At 38.3% G+C, this 25227-nt stretch overlaps 1 protein-coding gene across 1 annotated transcript; it reads left to right on the top strand.

The window, feature by feature from the left end:
* Positions 1-1531: 1531 nt before the first annotated feature.
* On the top strand, positions 1532-24848 carry ACTL6A (actin like 6A; the record flags this gene model as incomplete). Its single annotated transcript, XM_084231933.1, has 14 exons — positions 1532-1556; positions 7130-7206; positions 7369-7543; positions 11470-11570; positions 12405-12502; positions 17059-17153; positions 17426-17532; positions 17630-17719; positions 18793-18854; positions 19283-19397; positions 19526-19606; positions 21028-21123; positions 23431-23517; positions 24768-24848. 14 exons carry the CDS (start codon positions 1532-1534, stop codon positions 24846-24848), a joined length of 1290 nt encoding a protein of 429 aa, XP_084088059.1.
* Positions 24849-25227: the final 379 nt, after the last annotated feature.

The raw sequence follows: 25227 nt of genomic DNA, 5'->3' as shown, positions 1-25227 counted from the left end.
TCCACCAACAATTTAATAATCTTGACGATCCAAAACATTTTTTTTTCTGATTGAGATTTATGAAAGGGTTAAGTATATACTGTTACCTACACTATCGTGATTAATCCTGACACATTAGATGTAACTTGAAGTTCATTCAATTTGAAGCTCATTTCAATGGCCTATTATTAAAGCAAAAGCTGACCTGAAATTATAAAAGAATGAATAATCTGTTTTCTATTATCTTTTGAAATTATAAAATGACACAGAAACATTAATTCAAAAGGGCACCTGCACCCCTGTGTTTATAGCAGTACTATTTACAATAGCTAGGCTATGGGAATAACCCAAATGCCCAAAAATAGATGACAGGATCAAGAAGATGTGGTATATATACACAATGGAATATTACTCAGCAATCAAAAAAGAGAAACTCATGCCATTCGCAGCAACATGGATGGAGCTAGAAGGAATTATGCTAAGTGAAATAAGCCAGAAGGAAAAAGAAAAATATCGGATGGTTTCACTGATAGCAGGAATATAGGGGAACCAAATAAGACATCAGTGTAAAAAATATAGTAATAGTACAAAACCCAACAAAGCAAAAACAGACAATTACAAATCAGACATCTTGCAGGGAGGAGGCAGGAGAGGGATCAGAGGGAGGGAGGGAGGAGCTCAGGGGACTGAGGTGATGGTGCACAGGTGCATTGGGGAGGGAAATTCTATGGGGACTACACCTGAGTGGTGGCGGGAAGAAAATATTGTTTAAAAATGAACAGTGATGTAAAAAATTAAAAAATTAATATAAAAATAAATGTAAAAATATAAAAAAATATTTACATATAAATAAAATTTAAATAAATAAAAAATTAAAAAAGAAAAAAAATTACAGGATTCTATCAGTGTTCTGATTTATGGCTTCCCCCTACCCCAAAGTGGAGTATATACACTTTAACTTTTTCAATAAAGTTAGCTGAAAATACTTTTTCTGGAAAAAAAAAATGTTCTGCATTCGCCACAAACCAAAAGCGGAGAAAGGGAGCCACTATCCCTGACCACCTTCCTAGCGGGTCACCTTCCTCCACCAGACCCCCCAAGCCCTCCGCGCCCAGCCGCGCCCCCGCCAGCGCCCGCCTCGCTTCTCCGGCTCCCCGGCTCCCGCGGCCACGCCCTCCGCCCATTCCCCCGCCCCCTCGGGAAGCCCCGCCCACCCAGCTCCGCAACCCAACTCCTCTCCTTCCTGCGCTTTCCCCGCCCACCAACCCCCGTGATTGCCTCCGATTGGATAAACTGGCAGAGCCGCGACCGGGATGCAGCACAGTTTCATCCTGATTGGCTGAAGGGTAACTGGGCCGCTCGTGATTGGCTGAGAAGAGGCGCCAGCAAGTGTGCCTGCGCTCCCGGGTGTGTGGACGCCGCTTTGTTGCCCGCGGGGGGTGGCGGTGGAAGTTGAGGGGTCGGCACTAGCGCTGCGCCGGACCCGCGTCCGCAGCCGTCGCGTTCAGTCCGCCCGGTGGCCTCTAACGTGGGCGTCGCGCCGGCAGCAGCCATGAGCGGCGGCGTGTACGGGGGAGGTGAGTGTGCGCGGCCGCGCCGGGGAGCGCGCCTTTCAGCGCGTGGGGCTGGTAACCGCCGCCCCCAGCTCTCCGCGCCCCGCGGGCCCTTCCGGGGTCCCCCCCCCGGGTCCCCGGCCTCCCGCCCCGCCCCCGCCCCGCGCTCTGCCCGCCCCGGAGCCCCCCGGGCTCGTCTGTGTCGCGGACGGTCGGAGTCACCCCTCCCCGCGGCCCCTTCCAGCCTCGGCCCCGCCGCGCGGGGTTTCGGGGCGCCCGCCGCCTCGGAGCTGGGCGCACGGGCCCGTCCGCGGGGGCTGCTCGCCGAGCCCCGGCTTTAGCGACCGGCTGCGGGGTCCGTGTCTGCTAGTGGCTCCGCCACTCGCGCTGTCGGGGCGCGCGCGCGCTCTGACTCGGGGGTCCCTGCAGTTTGCAGGCGGGGACTGGGGTGTCGCCGCGGCCCGCGGGTGGCTGAGCGAGCCTCGAGAGGTGGGGCTCAAGGGGAGGCGGCGGGCGCTCGGGACGCGGCCGCCTCGCCGCCCTGGCGCCCCGGCTGCCCCCACCTCCCCGCGGCTCCTGCCTGGTCGCCGCCGGCGCGTACCCCAGAGTTACCCGTGGGCGGGCGGCTCGGGGTTACTTCAGAGACGCTTGTCATTTCGGGAGGCTCCCCTGCGGGAGGGTCTGGTGCGGTAGAGCGCCGTGGACCTGGGAGTTAAAAAAAACTCCCCATTTATTTAGCACTTCGACTTTTTTTTTTAAGATTGATTTATTTATGCGTACAAGAACTGGGGTACAGGCCAGAGGTGCGGGGGGTGAGAGGATTCACCAGAGACAGAGTGGGGAGCAGAACAGGTGGATCTACTGAAATACACTGCTGAGGGGAGCAGCGGGCGAGACAGGAGAGGTCTGCTGCACCATGTGGGTAGCTCCCTGGCCGGGGATCCAACTCCTGCTGCAGTGGCTGCCAGTAGCTTCATAGTGCTGTGCTTAACCCATGTGGGTTCCTCTCTGGCTGGCCGGGGATAAAACCCTCGATGCAGAGGCTGTGGAATGCTTTGATAGTGCGGTGCTTAACCCCTTGCACCACCAGGGAGGCCCAGTAAGCTTTATCCTTAATTCCCTGCTGACATAATTACTGGGAACAATTTCTATATTACTTTCTTTTTTTTTTTTTAAGATTTATTTTTATTTATGCATACAAGAACTGGGGTACAGGCCAGAGGTGCGGAGAGTGAGAAGATTCACCAGAGACAAAGTGGGGAACAGAACAGGCAGACTGACCGAAGTACAGTGCTGAGGGGAGCAGCAGGCTAGACAGGGGAGGTCTGCTGCACCATGTGGGTAGCTCCCTGGCCAGGAATCGAGCTGTGCTGCAGTGACTGCGGATAGCTCCATAGATTGCCTCTTAACCCCTTGCGCCACCAGGGAGGCCACTTTGACCTTATTTAGCTCTGTCTGTATACTTACCTTTCCAGCGTCAGGCCCCTCACCCTCATTGGTGGAATGACAGTTCCTACCTGGCAGGTGGTTGTGAAGTTTAAGGGAGGTACTGCTGCACTTTACCTTTCAATTGGGGGGGTCCATGGATCAGCAATTGTCAGCATCGCCTACATGATTTTTAAAAATGCAGAATCCCCAGCTCCACTCTAAATCTACTGAATCAAGAGCCCCAGTTTTTACAAGGTGCCTAGATGAAGCACTGATGATTCATGCTTTGTGGTGTTTCATGAATTGGAGACCTAGGAGACAAATCCAAAGTGTTGCTTTTGCTGTTTTGTCTGGTAAGGATGCTGTTTCTGAAGAGGATGCCATTTGCCAAGTGGGAGATAAAAATAAGGTTTTCCAAAGTTTTTAGTAGTTTTGGGAATGTAGTTTTAGAGTCTCCCCCTTTTTAAAAAAGATTTATTTATTTATGCATACAGGAACTGGGGTACAGGCCATAGTCGTGGGGGGCAGTGAGAGGATTCACCAGAGACAGAGTGGGGAACAGAACAGGCAGACTGACTGAAATACACTGCTGAGGGGAGCAGCGGGCAAGTCAGAGAGGTCTGCTGTGCCATGTGGGTACCTCCCTGGTTGGGGATCGAACTTGTGCTGCAGTGGCTGCAGATAGCTTCATCGATTGCTTCTTTATCCCCTTTGTGCCACGAGGAAGGGCCCTAGATCCCTTCTGAGGTCATATTGTGACACTTGGGCTCCTCCCTCCCTTTTTTGTCCTTGATTTCTCAACTATAAGATTATAGTCCATAGTTTCCCATGTTTACTTTGGAGAAACCTAATGGATCTGCATCAGTTACTTCTCTATCTGAATGAAGTCCTGACAAAAAATTGGATCTGTGTGTCTGCCTCATGGAGCTACCTTTAGGTTTACTGATACAAATAGAAACTGTCCACTGAATGTTTCCTTACAAGTTATTGATTAATATGACTAAGATAAAAATGAACATAGTAGTGCTAGCAGCTAGCATTTATACTGTGTGCTTTTTCATGCACTGCATTTAATACATGTATTCACTCATTTAATCCACAATAACTATGAGATTGGTGGAAATTCTATTGCCGTTTTATTGAAGAAGAAAATAAGGTATAGGAAAGATTAAGTGGCCAACCCAAAGTTGCTTAACTTCCTAGTAAGTGGAGAGCAAGGATCTTTAAGATGAAGAAAAGGTAAAACTCCCATTAAAAAAAAAAGTTTTTTGGTTATTTTCTCCATCAGTCATATTTCAGATAGGTAATACAACATATTCATGTGTGGTTTAAGTATTCAGAATACAAATCCTGTTTCTCATTTGCTCTGTCAGTGAAAATGTTTCAAAGCCTTCACATATAAAATATATAAAATAGGGCCTCCCCTGGTGGCGCAGCAGTTGAGCGCTGGGCTGTGAAGCTGCCTGCAGCCTCTGCAGCGCTGGTTGGATTCCTGGCCCCCAGCGAGGGTCCCACATGGTGCCCAGACCTCTCCTGCCACCCACTGCTCCCTTCAGCAGTGTACTTCGTCGTCAGTCTGCCTGTTCTGCTCTCTGCTCTGTCTCTGGTGAATTCTCTCACCCTCCCATGCTTCTGACTGTACCCAGTGCTTGTATAAATAAATAAATAAATCTTAAAAAAAATAATAAAATATATAAAATATTTTAAAACTCATAAAAGTAAGTGTATAATTTTGTGTTTGAGCTACCTCTGTATATCCAGTACATATAGGGGGTCACATTTACCAAAGGGTTTACTGTGAAAGGCAACCAAACCTTTCACCTAAATTTTGTGTATTAATTTTTTAAATTAATAAACAATTTTTAACTTGCTTATGAAATAGTCTTAACTTTAAAATTTATAGCTGTTAGTCTAATAATTATTTCTGTCCATATCTGACAATGATCCTTTATCTTTTGACAAAATGCATTAATTCATGCAGATTTCTGTACTTGCTAGCTGGTTTCTGGACCTACTCATCCTTTCATTTCATTTTTTTTTTAAAGATTTATTTATTTATGCATACAAGAACTGGGGTACAGGCCAGAGGTGCAGGAGGTGAGAGGATTCACTGGAGACAGAGTAGGGAGCAGAACAGGCAGATAGACTGAAGTATATGCTGAGGGGAGCAGTGGGCGAGTCAGGAGAGGTCTGCTGCTCCTCATCCTTTCATTTTTCATTCATGGTACTCCTCTATATCAAACTCCTTTTTATAATAAAAACAGACAGGTGCACTGTTGGACCAGCTTTGTTAAAGTGTTAGTTTCATCACTCCTGCCCAATCTCTAACCTAAAGATCATCTTCCTAGCAAGTGGGGGCACTCGTGTCCAAACTTCTGAAATCATTAGCCTTCAGTATCACATTGCAGTGTTTTAAGACTAGGTTAGAAAATTGCTGCCGTTTCTCCCGTTTCCTCAGAAGAATCATGTCAGCCTTGAATTTGAAAGCAATTTGCTCTGGAAAAAAAACATCCAAAGCCTCAAAAGAGCAAGGACAGCCAAATTCACTAGAAAGTGCATCCTAATTTTTAAATATCCAGACCTCTGCAATTAAGATGTTAAGCCTACTCTCTCCCTTTGCTATTTTATTTTGGGCACGTTGATGATTGGTTTTAAACAGTACAAGGTACAGGAAATGTACATATCTCCTTTAATTCTTGGGGAAAAAAGGGAAATGAGCAGATGCAAAATTCTAACTATCAAGAATCTTACTCAAATCAAAACTCCGCTGTTCAGTTTCCTTACTAATTGAAACAGGAAAATAACTTGATAGGTATTTTTTTGTTGTTGTTTCATGAAATGATTATGGTTTTTTTTGAGTGCTTGCTATTCTAGGTATAGCCTCTATGTTCAAGAAGCTCGGTCTTGTAGGCAAATCAGTCATCTAAACAGACCATACTTCATTGATTTTAGTTGTTCATTCCCCCACACCTATGCATTTAAAGAACTGAAGTTGAAGTTTGTCTAATGTTGATGGCATGGCAGAATTTAATTTACAGCATTTTTTTTTTCTTGGTGCATGATAATAATGGTGCATCTCATAGTTTATAGTGCCTTTAGGTTGATGAGAAATGGTAACTAATGCAATAAGATATTCAGTAATGACAATATATAGAAGGTTCAAAGGTAACATAGACAAGAATGTTCTTAAGTCAGTGTGGGGGAGTCAAGAGTTTACAAGAAAAGTTATGGGTATGATGGAAGACAGTGGAAGGGACAGCATATGCAAAGGTTAACAGTGAGAGTACATGGTGTACATGAGGATATATTCAGTAATGCTAAGTGTATGAAATGGGAAGTGAGATTGTTGCCAGATTGTGCTAGGCCTTGAATATTTAGTGAGTGGGATGATTTGAATTTTATCTTGAAGATCATGAGATACCACTAAAGGGGCCTCCTCTTTTCTTTTCATTGAAGGATTTATGTATCAAAATGTTTAGAATTACAATTTTTTATTAAAGATTTATTTATTTATACAAGAACCTGGGTACAGGCCAGATGTGCGGGAGGGTGAGAGGATTCACCAGAGACAAGACCGGGGAACAGAACAGGCAGGCTGACTGAAATGCACTGCTGAGGGGAGCAGTGGGCAAGACAGGAGAGGTCTGCTGAGCCATGTGGGTCACCTCTGGGGATCGGGAATCTAACTCTTGTGCAGTAGTTGCAGATAGCTTCATAATGCTGATGGTTAACTCCTTGTGCCACCAGGGAGGCCCTGAGGCATGCTGTTTTGAGTGAAGTATTTTTAAAATAGAATTAGAGGCATTGCTTTTAATATGAATGTAAAGAAAAAATTATCAGCTTTCTCCCTCAGCATTAAACTTTAACTCTTGAAAACCTTTGAAATGTGCAGTTTTTTTTTTCATTTCCTCCTTAATTGCATGGAATATATTAACCATTTAGTGTACTGTCTCTTTCATGATTGTGCTTCTACTGGTGGATAATGTATGACTTGTTATATTTTAATTATAAATGAATCTTTAGTTTAAGGTATATTTAAAACTAGGGACAAACTAGTAATATGAATGTAGTGCCTTTTTGATTTTTATGGGACTTTCAAATGTGTTCTCATTTTAAGCAAGTTAAGTATTTTCATGCAAGTTGTTAATATTATCTTTTCATCTTTTAAGATGAAGTTGGAGCCCTTGTTTTTGACATTGGATCATATACTGTAAGAGCTGGTTATGCTGGTGAGGACTGCCCCAAGGTAAGTGTGATGTTTGAGTTGATTAGATATGGAACAGCCATTCATATAACATTAAGCTCATGCAGAAATTCAGAATCAAATATGGTAAAACATTTCAGCTGGGGGAGAAGATTTCCTTGATAAAGCAGGAAAAACTTGTGTATCATGTTTTGACTCTTACAGGTGGATTTCCCCACAGCTATTGGTCTGGTGTTAGAAAGAGATGATGGAAGTACTATGATGGAAATAGATGGCGATAAAGGCAAACAGGGCGGTCCCACCTATTACATAGATACTAATGCCCTGCGTGTTCCGAGGGAGAATGTGGAGACCATTTCACCACTGAAAAATGGAATGGGTATGATGTTTTTGTCTATGGATTTGATTATAGACTATACATGGTACATTTTACATATAAAATAGTAACTTCTTAGAAGTTGAAAATGAGCTATTTTGTTGTTTTTATTCCACAAGCTGATGTTCCCAGGTAATGAGAATGCAAAATGTATAAAACATGTTCTTTTTCTCAAGAAACTCATAGATAGTGGAAATAAATGTATACAAATATGTGCTAGGTGCTATAATATAGCTATTTTGCTAAGCCATGGGATTAGAGAGCAAAGGATTGTTACTTAACTCTGTCATTGGGAGTCAGTGATGGTTTCCACAAAGGAAGGAACTTTTGTACTGAATCTTGATCAAGAAATAAGAATTAGTTTGACAAGGCTGGGGTAAGTAGAGCAAATCAGCATGTGTGAAGAGATGGAATTATGGAAGAACTTACATATTTAAAAATGCTGTCAATTACCTTTGGCCTGCAGCATTGGGTGCTTCAGGGCCAGTAACAGGAAAGAGCAGAGCGCAGTTATGAAAGGGCTTATAAACCATGCCCTGGCAACTAAAGTTGATAACATTATAACTAAGGTGGTAACTAAAAGATAACGTCAAAGGAATTTTAACAGAGATGTAAAATGCTCCTGTTTGCCAGCTGAAAAGGTTATTGTAACAGCAATATGAAGACTAGATTGGAGGGGGAGATACTGGAGATAGGACGACCAGTTAGGGAGGTGAGAGTCCAGATGAGAAAAGAAGTTTTAAACTATAATCCTGATGGCCAAGATCTGAGGGGGATTCAGAGATGTTCTAGCAGACAAATGATACCCAGTGAATGATGGGGTAAAAAGAGAATGAAAATTTTAAAAAGTTGCCTAGATTTTTGATGGGGGTGACTCATATAGACTCTATGCATGGAGATAAGAATAGAAAGGGAAGGAGTAACTTTCATTTAAAAGGCAAGCGTATTAGTGATATCCAGGATCACTTAGGGCCACTTATTCCCTAGAAGGATTCACAAGACTCAGCATATGGTTGTACTCATGGCCAAGATTTATTACACTGCACGGATACAAGGCATAATCAAAGGGAAAAGAGGAGCATGAAGTAAAGTGCAGAGGAAGTCAGTGCGAGCTTTTAAGACTATCTCATAATGGATTCATTCAGGATGTACTTAATTCTTCCACAGTGAGTTGTAACATGTTTGTTATCTGCCATGGGAGCTCATTAGAGACTCAATACCCAGTTTTTATTCTGGTCTGGCAATGTACGTACTCTGTGCCTACCATATGCCAGACTCACAGAGGGAAAGAATGTGTTAAGCGTAAATCACAATGTTTTTACAGTGAGCTACTCTTACCATTTAGGGAAAGTTTTATATCAGAGTCTGGGGAAGTATTTACCAGCAAAGTTCCCAGATGCCAGCCAAAGGTCAATCTTCAAACAGACCTTTCTCAGGCCTGCAATACTAATTTACTTTTCTTCTGCACAAGTAATGAGGTTGTTATTGAGTTCAAAGTGTTAGAATGTGGGTTGTGATCTAGTGAGCAGGTGAGAAAGATTTTAAGACATGGAGTTGCATTATGTTACCCATAAAGAGTTTGGAATAGGAGAAGAGGGTTAGGGATAGTATTCCTTTTGAAAATTTGTTTTATATTTATCCAGTAGTAAAGAGGTGCCCCTGAAGGGGAGAGTGAAAGTGGGGATGTAGTAGGAAATTCAGGATGTTAAAAGAAGAATAAGTTCTGGAAGTCTAGAAGTCCAAGTCTTGTCCTCAGCTGTCACAGTGAGGAAGAGAGAAGAGAGAAGTTATGTACAGTGAAGTTATGTACCAAAGAAGTGAGAAGTTATGTACCAGTGAAGTCCATTGACCAAAAAAAGGTCCTAATAGTCTTATGGAAGTGAGTTATACAAGTAATGACTTTCTTCTTTGGGCTGTGGCAGAAAAAAAAGATTGTTAATTTTTGAGTAGTTAATAGTGTCTGATAATTTACAGATGTCATGTAAGAGTACCCGAGTGAAGTATTCACTGGATTTACCTTTTAAAAGTTATTAGTGACTTTTGAGAGCAATTTTAATGGAATATTTAGGTTGACATATAAAAGACATATTAGTATCGATTGAGAATAATATAAACTATAATTTTTAAATATCTTGCAGTCTTTTATTCAAATATATTGTGAAACATTTTATTTTTTCATGCTTTTTGGTTTAACTACTAAGAACATAATTCACATAATGAAAACAATCTAAAGTACAATAATGAATTTTATATATATTAAAGGAAATATGTGCTTATGATTTGGAAGTAATCTTAAACATTTTTTAAGCAGTAGAAATATACAGTTACAAATGGAAATACATAAAGCTTTTTTTTTTTAAAGATTTATTTTATTTGTACAAGAACTGGGGTACGGGTCAGAAGGGCGGGAGGGTGAGAGAATTCACCAGAGACAGAGTGGGGAGCTGAACAGGCAGACGGACTGAAAACACTGCTGAGGGTAGAAGCGGGGAGACAGGAGAGGTCTGCTGCATCATGTGGGGAGCTCCCTGACTGGTCGGGAATTGAACCTGCGCTGCAGAGACTGTGGACAGCTTCATAGAGCTGCACTTAACCCTCTGCACCACCAGGGAGACCCATAAAGACAGCAAAGGAGACAATAACAAAAACAAAGAGAAACCCCACCCACTGGGAGAACATTTTTGCACACAACACTAATGATAAAGGACTGATCACAAAAATCTACAAAAAGCTGATGAGACTCAACAAAAACAAAGAAAATAATCCAGTCAAAAAATGGGCAGAAGAGCTAAAAAGAAACTTCTCTGAAGAGGAAATGCAAATGGCCAACAGGCATATGAAAAAATGTTTGACATCCCTTATCATCAGGGAAATGCAAATCAAAACTACTATGAGATACCATCTTACACCAGTGAGAATAGCACATATTAAAAAAAACTAGCAACAACAAATGTTGGCGAGGTTGTGGAGAAAAAGGAACTCTCCTGCACTGTTGGTGGGAGTGCAAACTGGTCCAACCACTATGGAGAGCTGTGTGGATATTTCTTGACCTACTAAACATAGAGCTTCCATATGATCCAGCCATTCCACTCCTAGGTATTTACCCAAAGGACACAGAAACATCAACTCCAAAGAGCACCTGCACCCCTATGTTTATAGCAGCACTGTTTACAATAGCTAAGCTTTGGAAGTAACCCAAATGCCCAAAAATAGATGACTGGACCAAGAAGATGTGGTACATATACACCATGGACTATTACTCAGCATTCAAAAAAGATAAACACATGCAATTTGCAGCAACATGGATGGCGCTGGAAGGGCTCATGCTCAGCGAAATAAGCCAGTAAGAAAAAGAAAAATACCGGATTGTCTCACTCATAGCAGGAATCTAGAAAACTTAAATAAGGGAACAGGAAAATGAATAACTATAAGAATGTGAAAATCAAAATCAACAAACAACTATGAAGCAGAGACTCTGTATGGGGGTTGGGGGGTGGGGAAAGGAGGGCTTATGGTCAAAATAAGGGGGTTGTAATTGTAAGGGGAATATAAAAATAAAATTTAAATAATAAAAAAAACTTTTAAAAGTCAGATTTAGATCATATATTTATATTTCTCCTCACCATTTTGATTACAAATGGAACCTTTATTAAATACTTAATTGAGTAACATTGTTTTGGTATTTTAGGTCTATTAGGTATGTTAATTAAATTTGGGACAGGTCTGGGGCTTGTGATACTGTTGGAGCAGGAGGAACTAAAAAGAGGTTCTAATATCTAGAAGACAAAGATGATCATATAATGTACTTTGTAATGAAGTAGATCTGTAAAGTAAGTAGATTCTATAAAAGTATTAATGCTAGATCAAAGAAAGAGTGCTTTATTCATCTTCAACTAAACATTGTTTTCAAAATTAATTTCATATTCTAGTTGAAGACTGGGATAGTTTCCAGGCTATTTTGGACCATACCTACAAAATGCATGTCAAATCAGAAGCTAGCCTCCATCCCGTCCTCATGTCAGAAGCACCGGTGAGACAGACTCTTTTCCAAGTTTCTCCAGGGTTTTGTTTTTTTTTTTTAACTTTAGGGTTTTTTTTTTCCTTACTTTATTTGGTGAATGCCTCTTTGTTCTTTTAAAATACATAGAAATTCATATTTTGAATTCTGAAAATTAGGAATTAATTTCTAAATACTATACAACTTTTATAATTTCAATAAACTATTCAGGCAATCAGAAAACATCATAATGGGTTCTGGTGGTTGAAAAAAACATTTGATTTTCCTTGGAAAGCCTTTGATTTCCTTGCTCCCCATTTTGGTTTATGAATTGCCCCTTGTGCCTCAAGGGTAATGTATCTACTTTTATACTCAAGTGTTGAACCAGGACAGGAAATTGCTTAAGTCTCCTGTGAAATTTATTTGGTTCACGGTCAAAAGGGCCTAAGGAGCTAGCATAATGATAATAAGTGATCAGTATTTTGTTTCAGTCTTCATGAATTCCAGTTATAAGGTATAAGCGAGAATTTGGTGGTTTGAAATTTGTATTTAAGATTTTGATTACTAGATTTAAGATTTTATAATGCTTTGTTTATAAGAATCCTCATTTCTATATATTTTGAAAAGTTTATAATTTCTAGAATTCTTAACAAGACAATTTTGCTGATTGCATCATTTTAGTTTTTGTTTAGTCTGCTTATTAAATTTACAAATAAATAGAAAAAAACAACATTAAAAAACTAGGATTATTTTTCATGGTATTCATTTTTAATGTTTTATGTTAATAAAGTACTGTAATGACTCTTGAGATAAAACAGCATTTTTGTTTTTAAACAATAAATAACTTGCATTTCTTTTCCCCTCAAGTGGAATACTAGAGCAAAGAGAGAGAAACTGACAGAATTAATGTTTGAACACTACAACATCCCTGCATTCTTCCTGTGCAAAACTGCAGTTTTGACAGCGTATCCTTGAAAGAGTAATACTTAGTTTTTCTCTAGAAATAAGTGTTGTGCTATTAAAAGGTGATGCACCCAGCAAAAGACTTCATCCTATTCTAGCTTGTTCTGAAGTTTGGGCGGCAAGGGATGTGTGCTCTCTTGATTTTTACTTGTCTATTCTAGTATTCCTTGTTGGAATCATGCCGTTATACCAGAAGATAGGAGAGGGAAGTGAGATAGTTACGCTTCAGTCCTTCTTAACAGGGATTTAAAAATTTTTGTTTTTAGGAGAATGAATAGGTGGCAGTGTTTAAGCTGCCTGTCTTCTTAACATTGCTCTTCCTTTCCTCCTATCCAGTTACCTTAGAAATATGGAAGTTAGCTATAAATTATTTTAAGATTTAATCACCAGATACTTAATAAGCCTATTAAGGGAAAGATAGGGAAATATTATGTCTTGACCTGAAATAATTTATAATGTATGTATTATTAAAAACTAACAGATTTGTATATAGTACTTTAGGATATAACGTTGGCAAAAGTCATAAAGAAGTATATGATTAATTTGAATTTTTTGTATAACAATTGTGGTAGTTGAGTGGAAGAATAGAGTACTCTAACAAACCTTTATAAGAAAATAAAATTTAGTTGCATGATGTGGATGTAATAACCCTGTATTCGAAGTTCCAAGTCTGTTTGGCTGCTTTCTTAGAAGGACTGTATAAACAGAATTGGACATTGATTTATTTATTTATACAATAGCTGGGGTACAGGTTAGAGGCGCAGCAGGGTGAGAGGATTCACCAGAGACAGAGTGGGGAGAACAGGCAGACAGACTGAAAGCACTGCTGAGGGGAGCAGCAGGTGCTGAGGGGAGCAGCAGGTGCGCAGCCACACCTGTGGGACTCTCTCTGGCTGGCCGGGAATCGAACCCGCGTCACAGAGGCTGCAGACAGCTTCATAGCACTGCGCTCAACGCGCCTCACCACCGGGGAGGTCCTGTTTCATTTTTTAACTATAGAATATTTCTATTTTAAAAGAAGATAGAATATTATATTGAACCATATCTTTTCTTTAAAACATTTAAAGTTCTTTTAAAAAGTTCATTTGAATCAGTGCCCAAACAAGAGTCATACAATATATTTGTTTGATATGTCTTTACTTCTCTTTTAATCTGTGCATTCTCCTTTTACCCCTTTATTTCTCTGGTATTTATTTGTTTAGAGAAGTAGATAGTCCTGTAGAATTTCTCACATTCTGGATTTTGTTGACTAGTGTTCTTACGTTCTTCTGGGCCAGAGTTCTCAAATTTTTAGATTCAGAACTTTTATTTATGTGGTAGCTGGCATTATTTACCATATTAGAAACTAAAACAAAAACTTAGAAATTATTAATTAGAATAATATAATTAATTATTATTAATTAATTATTAATTAGAAGAGTGGCATCATATTAGATTTTTTTCAAATGTCGGACTTGATAGCAGAAGCTGGATTCTCATACCTGGCTTTTGCATTTAGTCTATTGTATATTGCACATAATAGCCTCCGGAAAACTATATTCATGCGAGAATGGAAGTTATAATAGCAGTTAATAGCTTAGTGTTATTTTTTTTAAAGATTTATTTATTTATGCATACGAGCACTGGGGTACAGGTCAGGTGTGGGGGGTGAGAGGATTCACCCGAGTCAGAGTGGGGGGCAGAACAGGTGGATTGACTGATGAAATACACTGTTGAGGGAAACAGTGGGCAAGACAGGAGAGGTCTGCTGCGCCATGTGGGTCAACTTCCTGACGGGATAGAACTGAAGCTGCAGTGGCTGCAGATAGCTTCATGGTGCTGAGACTTAACCCCTTGCGCCACCAGGGAGGCCCCAACATTATTTTTTTTCTGTAGTTTTTATGGTAAGATACAAGTTCTTTTCAAAATGAGAATTCTAGAAATATGCAAAATTATATAGAAATATATTTTGGGTTATAAATACTTGTCAAAAGGAAAAAGGTTTGTTTTGACTGAAATACACTGCTGAGAGGAACAGTGGGCGAATCAGGAGAGGTCTGCTGCGCAATGTGGGTTACTCCCTGGCCAGGGATTGAACTCCTGTGCTGCAGTGGCTGTGGATAGTTTCATAGGTTGCATCTTAACTTCTTGTGCCACCAGGGAGGCCCCGCTTAGTATTATTCTAAAAATTGTTTTGACTTCTCAAACAGTATGGCCTCAGGACTCCTTTATACTTTTAAAAATTATTGAAGACCCCAAAGTGCTTTTGTTTATGAAGGTTATATCTATTGATAGTACTGTTTGAGAAATTAAAACTAAGACTTTTTAAACATTTACTTACTCATTTAAAAATAACAAAAATAGACCCATTGGTGTTAACACAAGTAGCGTTTTTATGAAAATGACAACTATGTTTATTTGAAACAAAAATATTAGTGAGAAGAATACCATTGTTTAACTGACTTAACTGATGATAGCTGAGTTCTCATATTTGCTGGTCTCAGGCTCTGTTCTCTTGGCTCTTAAGCCTGTAAGGAGGGCGTTAGTTTTCTGCTGTCCGAAACACATAACATTGGAGAATACATTTGGTAAAAAGACCATGTTTATGCAGCTTTGTTTTTCAAGAGTAGATTGTTCTCTCTTCTTTCTGTTTCGTTTGGGTTCTTTCAAGTCCTGCACTTGAATAGTTCAGCAGTCAGAGATTCGGGTAGATAAACTCAGATTTCAAGTATCACCTCTTTGTGATTCTCTTGCTTCCAGGGTTTCTATCTTAAATGTCCAGCTTTTCTTTCAGCTCTGACCTCTTTTCTCTGTTCACTTATCATGGTAAAGTTGAAATTTTCCCCTAGTTTTTCCTAATCCATAGCCATGGAGCTGGGGAGCATTTTGCTGCAAGAAACTATATAGTTCTTACCTCTTTCAGTTGCAATTATATGAGAAATTTTGGCTGAACTTCGAATGCCTTTGAACACTTTACAGTATCTGAAAATGGTAATTTTTAATAATTTGTCTAGGTTTTATAATTGCCATCTATAGGAAAGTTCATACACCTTTACGCCACTTTTCAGCCTTGTGTTACTGTTTCACTTTGTACCGATAGAGATAAAATTCACATTTATGTATATGGGTGACCAGAGGTGAATAGAACACTAGTAATAGCAAAGATAACTCAATAACCTATCTTTCCGGTCATTTATTCTCAGATCTCTTTGATCACCCCTACCCATTTCTTGGTTTTCTGCCTCTACCTAGCCCTTCATCTCTTTCACATGCACTTTCTGGCTTAATTTACCCATTTCCTTGAGTTCGTATATCAGGTATATCCAAAATCCCTGTTGCTATCCCAGCTCTTTCTTGTAAACTCCATCCATACCCATCCACCTCCTAGAATTTTTTCTATTATCTGTTTAAGCACTTTAAACTCAATAATGTGTACAAAACAGAATTTATTTTTTTCCCCTTTACATTTATTCCTTTTCCTTCTGTGTATCATCTTTCTTCCGTTTGTCCAGACCATTAATCTTTCTCTATAACCCTTCAGATGTAGCCAGTCATCAAGACCTGTGTTTTCTTTATCCCTGTTTCTCAAATCCAGTTATTTCTCTTTGTTCAGTAGCACTGTTTCAGGATTACTGCAACCTGTCCTCTTGCCCATTCTGCACACCGCACCTGTATCTGTAAATTGCTGGTCTGCTTGAAGCCAGAATCATCTTCCACAATTTTTCCTTTATTCTTCTTCCAGACTGTACTGAAGCACTTGCACTTCCTGGACTTCACCATGCTCTTTTGCTTCCTGGTCTCCCTGCTTTCCCCCCATGTCCCCTTCACTAGCTGGGCATCCTGAACTGTCTTTTTACAGCTTTACAATCTCTCCTTCACCAAATAGTATATCCTTCAGGGCAAAAAAAGTTTGGGTTTATATATCTTCTGTGCTTACATTAGAATTGCTAGTGCAGACCAGGGAAACATAACAGATACTTAGTAAATATTTGGTGACAGAATGAGTGACCCTAAATATTGGTTTATGGTGTTCATGTAATATATTCCTTCTGCAGCCCACAGCTATGGAAAATGAGATCTGCAGAAATTCATTGGCTGTTGAATCTACCTGGAATAGCTCTTTTCATTGAGTTGGGGGAGGTGAAACTTGCTAAACTGCTGAAGTGGTTCTTTAATCCTATGTGTGCATGACTGTACTTCCTTCTTCAATTGCCGTAGCCTTACAGGTTTCTGTAGGTAGGTATTGTTAATTAGTTGCTTCTCAGTTTGTTGTAAACCCTTTGCTCTATCTCCAGAGACTTTGAATGATTATGTGAATTTTGGCCAGCTTTAATTGTTGTCTTTCTTTGGAAGAAAGGTTTCCCAAAGCTGTCATACCACCATTCTAGAAGTTCTGCCTGTTGTCACTTGTTTCCATGTCAAAGTTATTAGTTGATACCAGTTTTTACCCCTAGATTTTATTTAACACATTTTATACCATAATGCAGATGAAGAAGAAATGCCTTGTGAAACTTTCCCTTTATAATAAACATTATTTTAGGAGCCTTAATACTTTATTTTCCTTAATGCTATAAACTAGATTTGCCAATGGCCGTTCTACTGGGCTGATTTTGGACAGTGGAGCCACTCATACCACTGCAATTCCAGTCCACGATGGCTATGTCCTTCAGCAAGGTAAATGTATTTAACCATGGTTAAATCAATATTAGTTGTCATGAGTACACTGGTAATGAAATATTGAATAAAACAAAGAGTTGGACTATCAGAACATATTTCCAAATGTTTCTTTTTTTATTCTTTAGTATGTAATGTGTATTTAAAACTGATACATGGAATAGTTCCATTAATTATACTTGAAAAAAAGTTATTCACAAATAAATACACAGTAAATTTTTCCCAAGAAGTTGGGTTTAATCTTTCCTAACCTTTCCTAATCTGTTTTATAGGTATTGTGAAATCCCCTCTTGCTGGAGACTTTATTACTATGCAATGCAGAGAACTCTTCCAAGAAATGAATATAGAATTGATTCCTCCATATATGATTGCATCAAAAGTAAGTGATAATTGAATTTTCTTTTTGAAATTTATCTCCAACTCCCACACCCTTTTGTGAACTCTGTTAACCTAGCACGTGTACTCTTGGTACTTAGGAAGCTGTTCGTGAAGGATCTCCAGCAAATTGGAAAAGAAAAGAAAAATTGCCTCAGGTTACGAGGTCTTGGCACAATTACATGTGTAATGTAAGTAACCCTTATCTCCTTTGTAGAGCATTATAGGCTATCTTTGCATAGATTAAGAGAGCTTTATATTTTCAAGCTTTATAGTTTTAGTGATCATTTTACCAAAAAATTAGTAACTTTTTTAGGAAGAAGTTTGCTCTCATACTTGCCAAACAAGTATCTCAACAAACTATGTTCATTTGGATTACTATGGTGAGACTTGGAAAGAGGTTTGGTTTAGGGGTGGAAACAAGCATTATGCTGTTTTGCACATTTTTTTTGGCTAGTAAAATGATTTTAGTCTGTAGAGACCTGTTAGGGTAGTTGTTGTATTCTTATTCCTAATACCAATCAGCCATGTAAAAAGTCCTATTATTCATAGCAAGGAGCCAATAAGTATTTCTCTTTACTAAATATCTATCTCTGGATATAGGAGAGGTTGGTAAAATAATCTGCCACACCACTATATATTTATTCATTTCTAACAGTTAAAAGGATGTGAAAGTCATAATTTACTATGGTAGGAATATATCCTGTGTTGAGTTTTTTGCAACTAAAGATGAAGATTTTTTTGTGGGTGTTAGTACAAGAAAAACATAAGTATCTGAAAATGATTAATGATTTTGCCTAGATATTAGACAAGACTTTTTTCTTAACAGCCGAAAGATAATATATATTTCACATCAATTTTTTGAAGTTTTACACCATGTGCATAAGATGTGATGTGTAAGCCTGTGTTTATAATACAGGTAATGAAATCTCTAAATCCAAACTTTGAGGGAAAAAAATTGTGTTCTAAAACTGGTTTTGCTATACAAGACTGTGGTGAAAGGGTTTCCTATTGTTTTTATCTCATCATTGTTCTCTAACTATTATAATTTAAAATTTATTTAATTTGGTTTAGAATTGGGTTTCTTGATAACTCAATCCTTGCTGGGTAAATTTATACCCTTGAAATGCTTTACCCATCCAGGAATGTTATCCAGTTTCATTCAAAAAAAGTATCTAAAACATAATGTCCTAAAAGTGTAGATTGCGAAGAAAATCTTAATAATGCTTTTTTTTGTTTGTTTTAATCCTTTTTTAATCCATAGTGTGTTATCCAGGATTTTCAAGCTTCCGTACTTCAAGTATCAGATTCAACTTACGATGAACAGTATGTTTTCTTATTTTGTCTACAAGTCTGATAATTAATAGTTCATTGAAATCTTGATGCTAATCTTTTTAAAAACTGTATACGTAAAAGTAGGGAAAGAAATTGATTTGTTTAAAGAAAATCATAGAAGATGCTTAACCTGCAGTGGACTGTGGTAAAGGACTGTGGTGGTGGTTGTGGTATGGAAACATACTTTGAAGAGGTGTGAACCTTTATCTCTGAACCCTGTACATCATTATAAACCAATGTTAACCTCAACTTAAAAAAAAAAGAATGTGTCAGATCTACTCTAAAGTTACAAAGTCACATTAGGAAATACTGTATACCTTTTTAAAGTATTCTCATTTTGCTCTTTTACAAGTTGGTGATTTTTTAGCACTTTATTATTTTGAAGAGGATTGTTTTTGTCTTGTGCCTTATGTTTTCAGAGTAGCTGCACAGATGCCAACTGTTCATTATGAATTTCCCAATGGCTACAACTGTGATTTTGGTGCAGAACGGTTAAAGATTCCTGAAGGATTATTTGACCCTTCCAATGTAAAGGTATGTCAGCTTATTTCATAATTAGTCTGGCTTTACTTGTGTATTTAAAGGTCTTGTCTAATTATAAAACCTAAATAGAACTAAATTTTGGGGGCTGCTTTATTGTTCTTTGTTTTATTTTCTTGTAGGGATTATCAGGAAATACAATGCTGGGAGTCAGTCATGTTGTTACTACAAGTGTTGGAATGTGTGATATTGACATCAGACCAGTAAGTGCCAATTCTGTTTTGTATATAGGTATTATTTAGGACAATGAAATGCCCCCAAATCATTATTTAAGTTGGTAACTTTGGCCATTGATTTTATAGTCCATTTTAAAATAATGTTTTAAAAAAATAAGTAATAGAAAGGGAAAATACATAACCCTAGAAATCTGGTGTCTAATGTGGTAACTTCTGGCTATCTCGAATATTCAAAATAAATAAAAATTTTAATTTTAGTTCCTGAGCTCACTAGCTACATTATAAAAGTAGTTAGTGGCTGCTGTCTGACAGTGCAGATATAGAACATTCCATAATCACAGATGGAGAGTGCTATTCTAGAGATTTCCAAAACGTGACATACCAAAATACATATTATTGGTGATTTTTCTTGTATATAGCACAGTTTCACTTACTACTTTTATTTTTCGGGAAAGTGCGCTTTAAATTATATAGCTTTTACATGGGGTTCAGTTTAAATGATCTTCCTACTTTGATATTCTCTTATATTTTGTCTTATTTTTAATTGAAGTATAATTGGCACATTAGTTTCAGGCTTGCAACATAATGACTCAATATTTGCATATATTGTGAAATGATCACCCCAGTAAGCTTGGGTACCACCTGTCACCATACAGTTACAGAACCTTTTTTCTTGTGATGACAAATTTTAAGATACACTCGCCTAGCATCTTTCAAATGTGCAATATAGTATTATTAACTAGAGTCACCATGCTGTATATTATATCCCTGTGCCTTTATTATAACTGGAAATTTGTACCTGTTTTGTCAGACTTTAAACACCAACTCCATATTATATATTATACTCATTATATCTACTTTAAACCCTAGTCAGTTGGTAGCCAAAATACTGCCTCAACTTTTAATTAATTCACTTATTTAGCGCATAGTACTCATAGCTAAAGGTGTGTCAAAAATATGTTCAAACATGTTCAGGAACTAAAATTAATAGAGAAAAGTAGTAATCATTTTCACCAGGAATATTGTCAGATTACTCTTTGTCCATCATAATCATGACTTAATATCATTACCTAATTTTAAGTATACAGCTTCCAGATGAGGATTCTAATAAATATTGGCACTAAATGCCAGAAATTGGTTTTTGGAATAATTTATTGATTCTTACACTTTAGCACACGTTAGAATCTGGAGCTTTCTAAAGAAACTAGCAAAAACTTTGCCTGGACTCTATCCCCAGAGATTTTCATTTAATTGCCTGCAGGTATTAATGTCTTAAAAGCTCCCCAAATGAGTCAGATGTATAGCCAGATTGAGAGCCATTGGAATAAGCTACTAAATCTACATAGAAGAATGAAAGGGAAAATTGTAGTGGAGGACATGGTTTTAATTTGTAATTGTATTTAAAACTTGTAATATTTGGGTCTAACTTGTCTTATTTTTTATCCTAGGGTCTCTATGGCAGTGTGATAGTGGCAGGAGGAAACACACTAATACAGAGCTTTACTGACAGGTTGAATAGGGAGCTCTCTCAGAAAACCCCCCCAGTGAGTTAACTTTTTTTTACTATAAAGATTGATTTATTTATGCATACAAGAGCTGGGGTGTAGGCCAGAGTTGCTGGGGGATGGGGGGATGGCGAGAGGATTCACCAATGACATATTGGGGACCACAACAGGCAGACTGACTGAAACACATTGCTGAGGGGAGCAGCAGGTGAGACAGGAGAGGTCTGCTGCACCATGTGGGTTGGTAGAAGAGTGTTATGGCTGGAAAATTTGATGATATTTTAGTGTCTAGGGCTGCTGTAACCAACTACCACATACTGAGTGACTTAAAACAACGTATTTTATGATCTCTCAGTTCATAAGCTAGAAGTCTAAAATTAATGTGTTAGTGGGGCCAGGATCACTCTGAAACCTACTGAAGAGGATCCTTCTCTGCCACCTTCCTAGCTTCTGTGGTTTGCCAGCAATTCTTGGTGTATTTTGGAATGCAGTTCAGACTCTACCTCCATTGTCACATGGCATTCTCCCTTCATGGATGTTTTTTCTTTTTTTAAAATATTTATTTATTTATTTATATAAGCACTGGGTATAGTCAGAAGTGCGGGAGGGTGAGAGAATTCACCAGAGCAGGGAGCAGAGCAGGCAGACTGACGAAGAAATACACTGCTGAGGGGAGCAGCGGGCGCGGCAGGAGAGGTCTGTCGTGCTACGTGGGACCCTCGCTGGTGGCCGGGGATCGAACCGGCGCTGCAGAGGCTGCGGGCAGCTTCGCAACCCAGCACTCAACCACTGCGCCACTGGGGAGGCCCCTCATTTTAACTTTTTAATCTTCATTAATTAAATCTACAGAAACTGTATGTCCATTCACAAATACTAGAGATTAGAATGCAACATATCTCTTTTGGGGATACCACCACAGTAGATAGGTACCAGGTTATGTTGCTTACTAATAGTTGCATATTATTAATGTTGCTTGTTAGTTCTAGCTTATTAATAGAGAACTTACATGATAAAATTAGACAGAGGTCTGAAGAGCTCCTGCATTTGGTATATTATGGTATCTTGTGAAAGGATAGAAGATCCTGGTTTGAAGAGAAAGTATTAATAGTCGTAACCTTTAGATTTTAAAAACTCTATCAATTTTTTGTAAGGAGTTACACTAAATACTACATTTCAAAAAAACTTAGTATGCCCTCATAATACCTAAACAATTTGTATATTTGCTGGTCTTTTGATTTCTCATATGAAATGTTTTATATATACCAGCTTAATAATTATTAAATGTTGACATAAGCACAAGTTTGAATGCCTTATTTTACTACATTTTTAAAGACAGTGATCTGGAGCACACTTAATTATAGTAGTAATAATTAGATTTCATAGAAAGTCCCAGAATAATGTACATGGTGTGTTCAAGTGAGTGAGAGACTATCCTTGTCCTTGAGGAGGCAATTATAATCAAATAATAAGGTGCGGGCCAGTGGTACAATGCATAACATGTCTCACTACAGATCAGAAAAAATCAAATAATGGGGAGAAATCCATTGTTACAGATGTCAACCACTTCCCTGCCTACAAAAATCCAAGTCCATACCTCCTACTTCCACAGCCCCTCCCATCTATACCACTCCATATTCTATCTTGACACACACACATTTATTTCACTATGAAACTGAATGTGTTCATATGTAATTGAACATAATAATTGGAAAGTATTAACAATTTGAGAACTATCCCATAAGCAGATTCTAGATAGGGAGGGTACTGAAAGTGAGATAGGGACAATACTAAGCAGTGAAACAAGAGTATGAGTTCAAAACAGAAACATAATTAGGAAAGAATGCAGTTATGGGTAAAGCTCAACCTGAGATCTCATGTTTGGCTTTTGATTTGGGAGGGATGGGATGAGGTGGGGTGAGTGAAGATAGAGGCCAGGATAATATGAAGGCCTAAAAGGTAATTAGAAAGTTTGAGGACTACAGAAAGAGGGGCAAGCTTGGGATAATTGAATTTGGTATTTGGAAGCATTGAAATAATAGATGAAGCACTTAGCACAGTACCTGCTTTAAAGTGTGAAAGACAGGTTTGCTATTATGAGACATAAATTTAAATTAGTGCCATACTCTGTAGTTTGCAGTTTTCTCAAGTATTTTTTTAGTTTACATATTTTATCACACACTGCACATTAAAAGCCATCAAAGTACTTTAAAAAAAAAATCTTTCTATACAGTTCAGTGTGTGCCTACTAGTAGACTGGCTGCTACAAAATAATCATGTTTGGTGGTTGAACTAGAGTCATTAAGTCAGAATTGAACCTCATACTAATCCTTCTTCCCTTTCTTTTAGAGTATGCGGTTGAAATTGATTGCAAATAATACAACAGTGGAACGGAGGTTCAGTTCATGGATTGGTGGCTCCATTCTAGCTTCTTTGGTTAGTAAATACACTATGCAAAATAAAGATTCCTACTGAGTCATTTAATTATACCATTGAAAATACTGAATTTAGTAAAATACTAAAAATAATTAAGTACATTATTTATCTTTGTAATTTATAATTGTCAACTGGAGAACCTAATAATCAGTCTTATATTTTCTAATATAGCAAAATGTTTCATTGCCTTGTAAGTGGATATTTGTTACCCTAATTTCAATTTCCCCTCTCAAGCAGAGGTGGGAAATCTGTTAACTCGTTCATGCCTCTTCTCCCATTGGCACTTTTTAGGACTTAGCAGTAAGCACAATTAAGCTATTCCTTCTCAGGTTCTGGTTGCCCCATGGTGAGGAAAGGAAGTTAGGAATTGGTTCTTGAGGCAAATGGTGAAGTCATAGTGCTGGGTTTTGCATTTTGCTTAGACTGGTGCTGCCTTATTCTTTCCTGTACACCCTAGACTTGAAGCATTTTCCCTTCACCTCAGCAGCCAAGAGCAGTACTTTATACCAGATTATTAAAAAAACTTTGGTAGAAGGGTGACCAGTTTCAGAATTAGTATGCCATATTAACACAGTTGATCGTTATTTGATTAATATAAGTATCTTAAGCTATTAAGTGAAACTGTCCATTTATACATTCCTTTTCCATGTTCTATTTCTAATCTCCTAATACATCTTAGATCAAATTGTATTCCATGTATGAGTCCAGTTAACTTGAATAGTTAATAGGGAGTGGATTTCATTAATGTAGCCCAGATTCTTTCGGTCATTTTCCTCCCTTCTGTTTAAGTGGTATGATGTTTGTGTACTATTTGGTGTATACTGGCAAGATTTTGTCTTGGTTCTGAGGAGCATTTTAAGTTCTAAACATTACCATTAATCAAGTTCTAGAACAACTCTTTATTAATAGTTCTGCACTAGGCCAAACCTTCCAACAATTTCTATTGTTGCCTTAGGTTGACACAAAGCCACCATAGCCAAACCCATTATCTTCTTTTCATCACCATTTAAAAATCCATGAGAGTGTAACAGACCTAGGTAGAAGGACTTAATATACTTTCTAACCTTAGGCAAGATTAAATAGTGTCTTTGGGTGTTGTGGAGGAGGGCAGAAATAAGAAAGGAGTAATAAAATACTATTTGGGGGGAATTTAAGAGTTCTTCAAAGATGTATAAGTTGTTAAAGAATTTAGAAGAGTATTTTCTAATATAGACAGAATAATATATATACTTTTTCTTTCCATTTTACAGGGCACATTTCAACAGATGTGGATTTCCAAACAAGAATATGAAGAAGGAGGGAAGCAGTGTGTAGAAAGGAAATGCCCTTAAAGAGTTCCCAAATCTCTACCTTCTTGTGTCACCTTACGTTTCATAGCTTTAGTATACTCAGGAAAAGAATGACCATCTTTTGTAGAATGTTTATACATTTTTGCATATTTCAATTCCCACTTAAATTTTTAAAGGCTTTAACTGGATCTATAAATTAAAATAAGTTTGTGCTTTTCTTGAAATACACTTATTCTTATTACAAGCATTTTATAATTTTGTATAAATGTCTATTTTCTCTAAATATTTTGCTTTCAGTAAAATGCTTTTCAACTCTGTTTAGTATCCTAATTACCAGTGGATTGGTAGAATTGCTTTTTATTAACTAGTAAGACTTATTGCCTATGCTTTTTACATTAGGCTTGCAAAATTAAATAAAATT

Source organism: Talpa europaea (assembly GCF_964194135.1).
Source record: "Talpa europaea genome assembly, chromosome: 4".
Taxonomy (NCBI): domain Eukaryota; kingdom Metazoa; phylum Chordata; class Mammalia; order Eulipotyphla; family Talpidae; genus Talpa; species Talpa europaea.
This window is presented reverse-complemented; position numbering and strand designations above follow the sequence as displayed.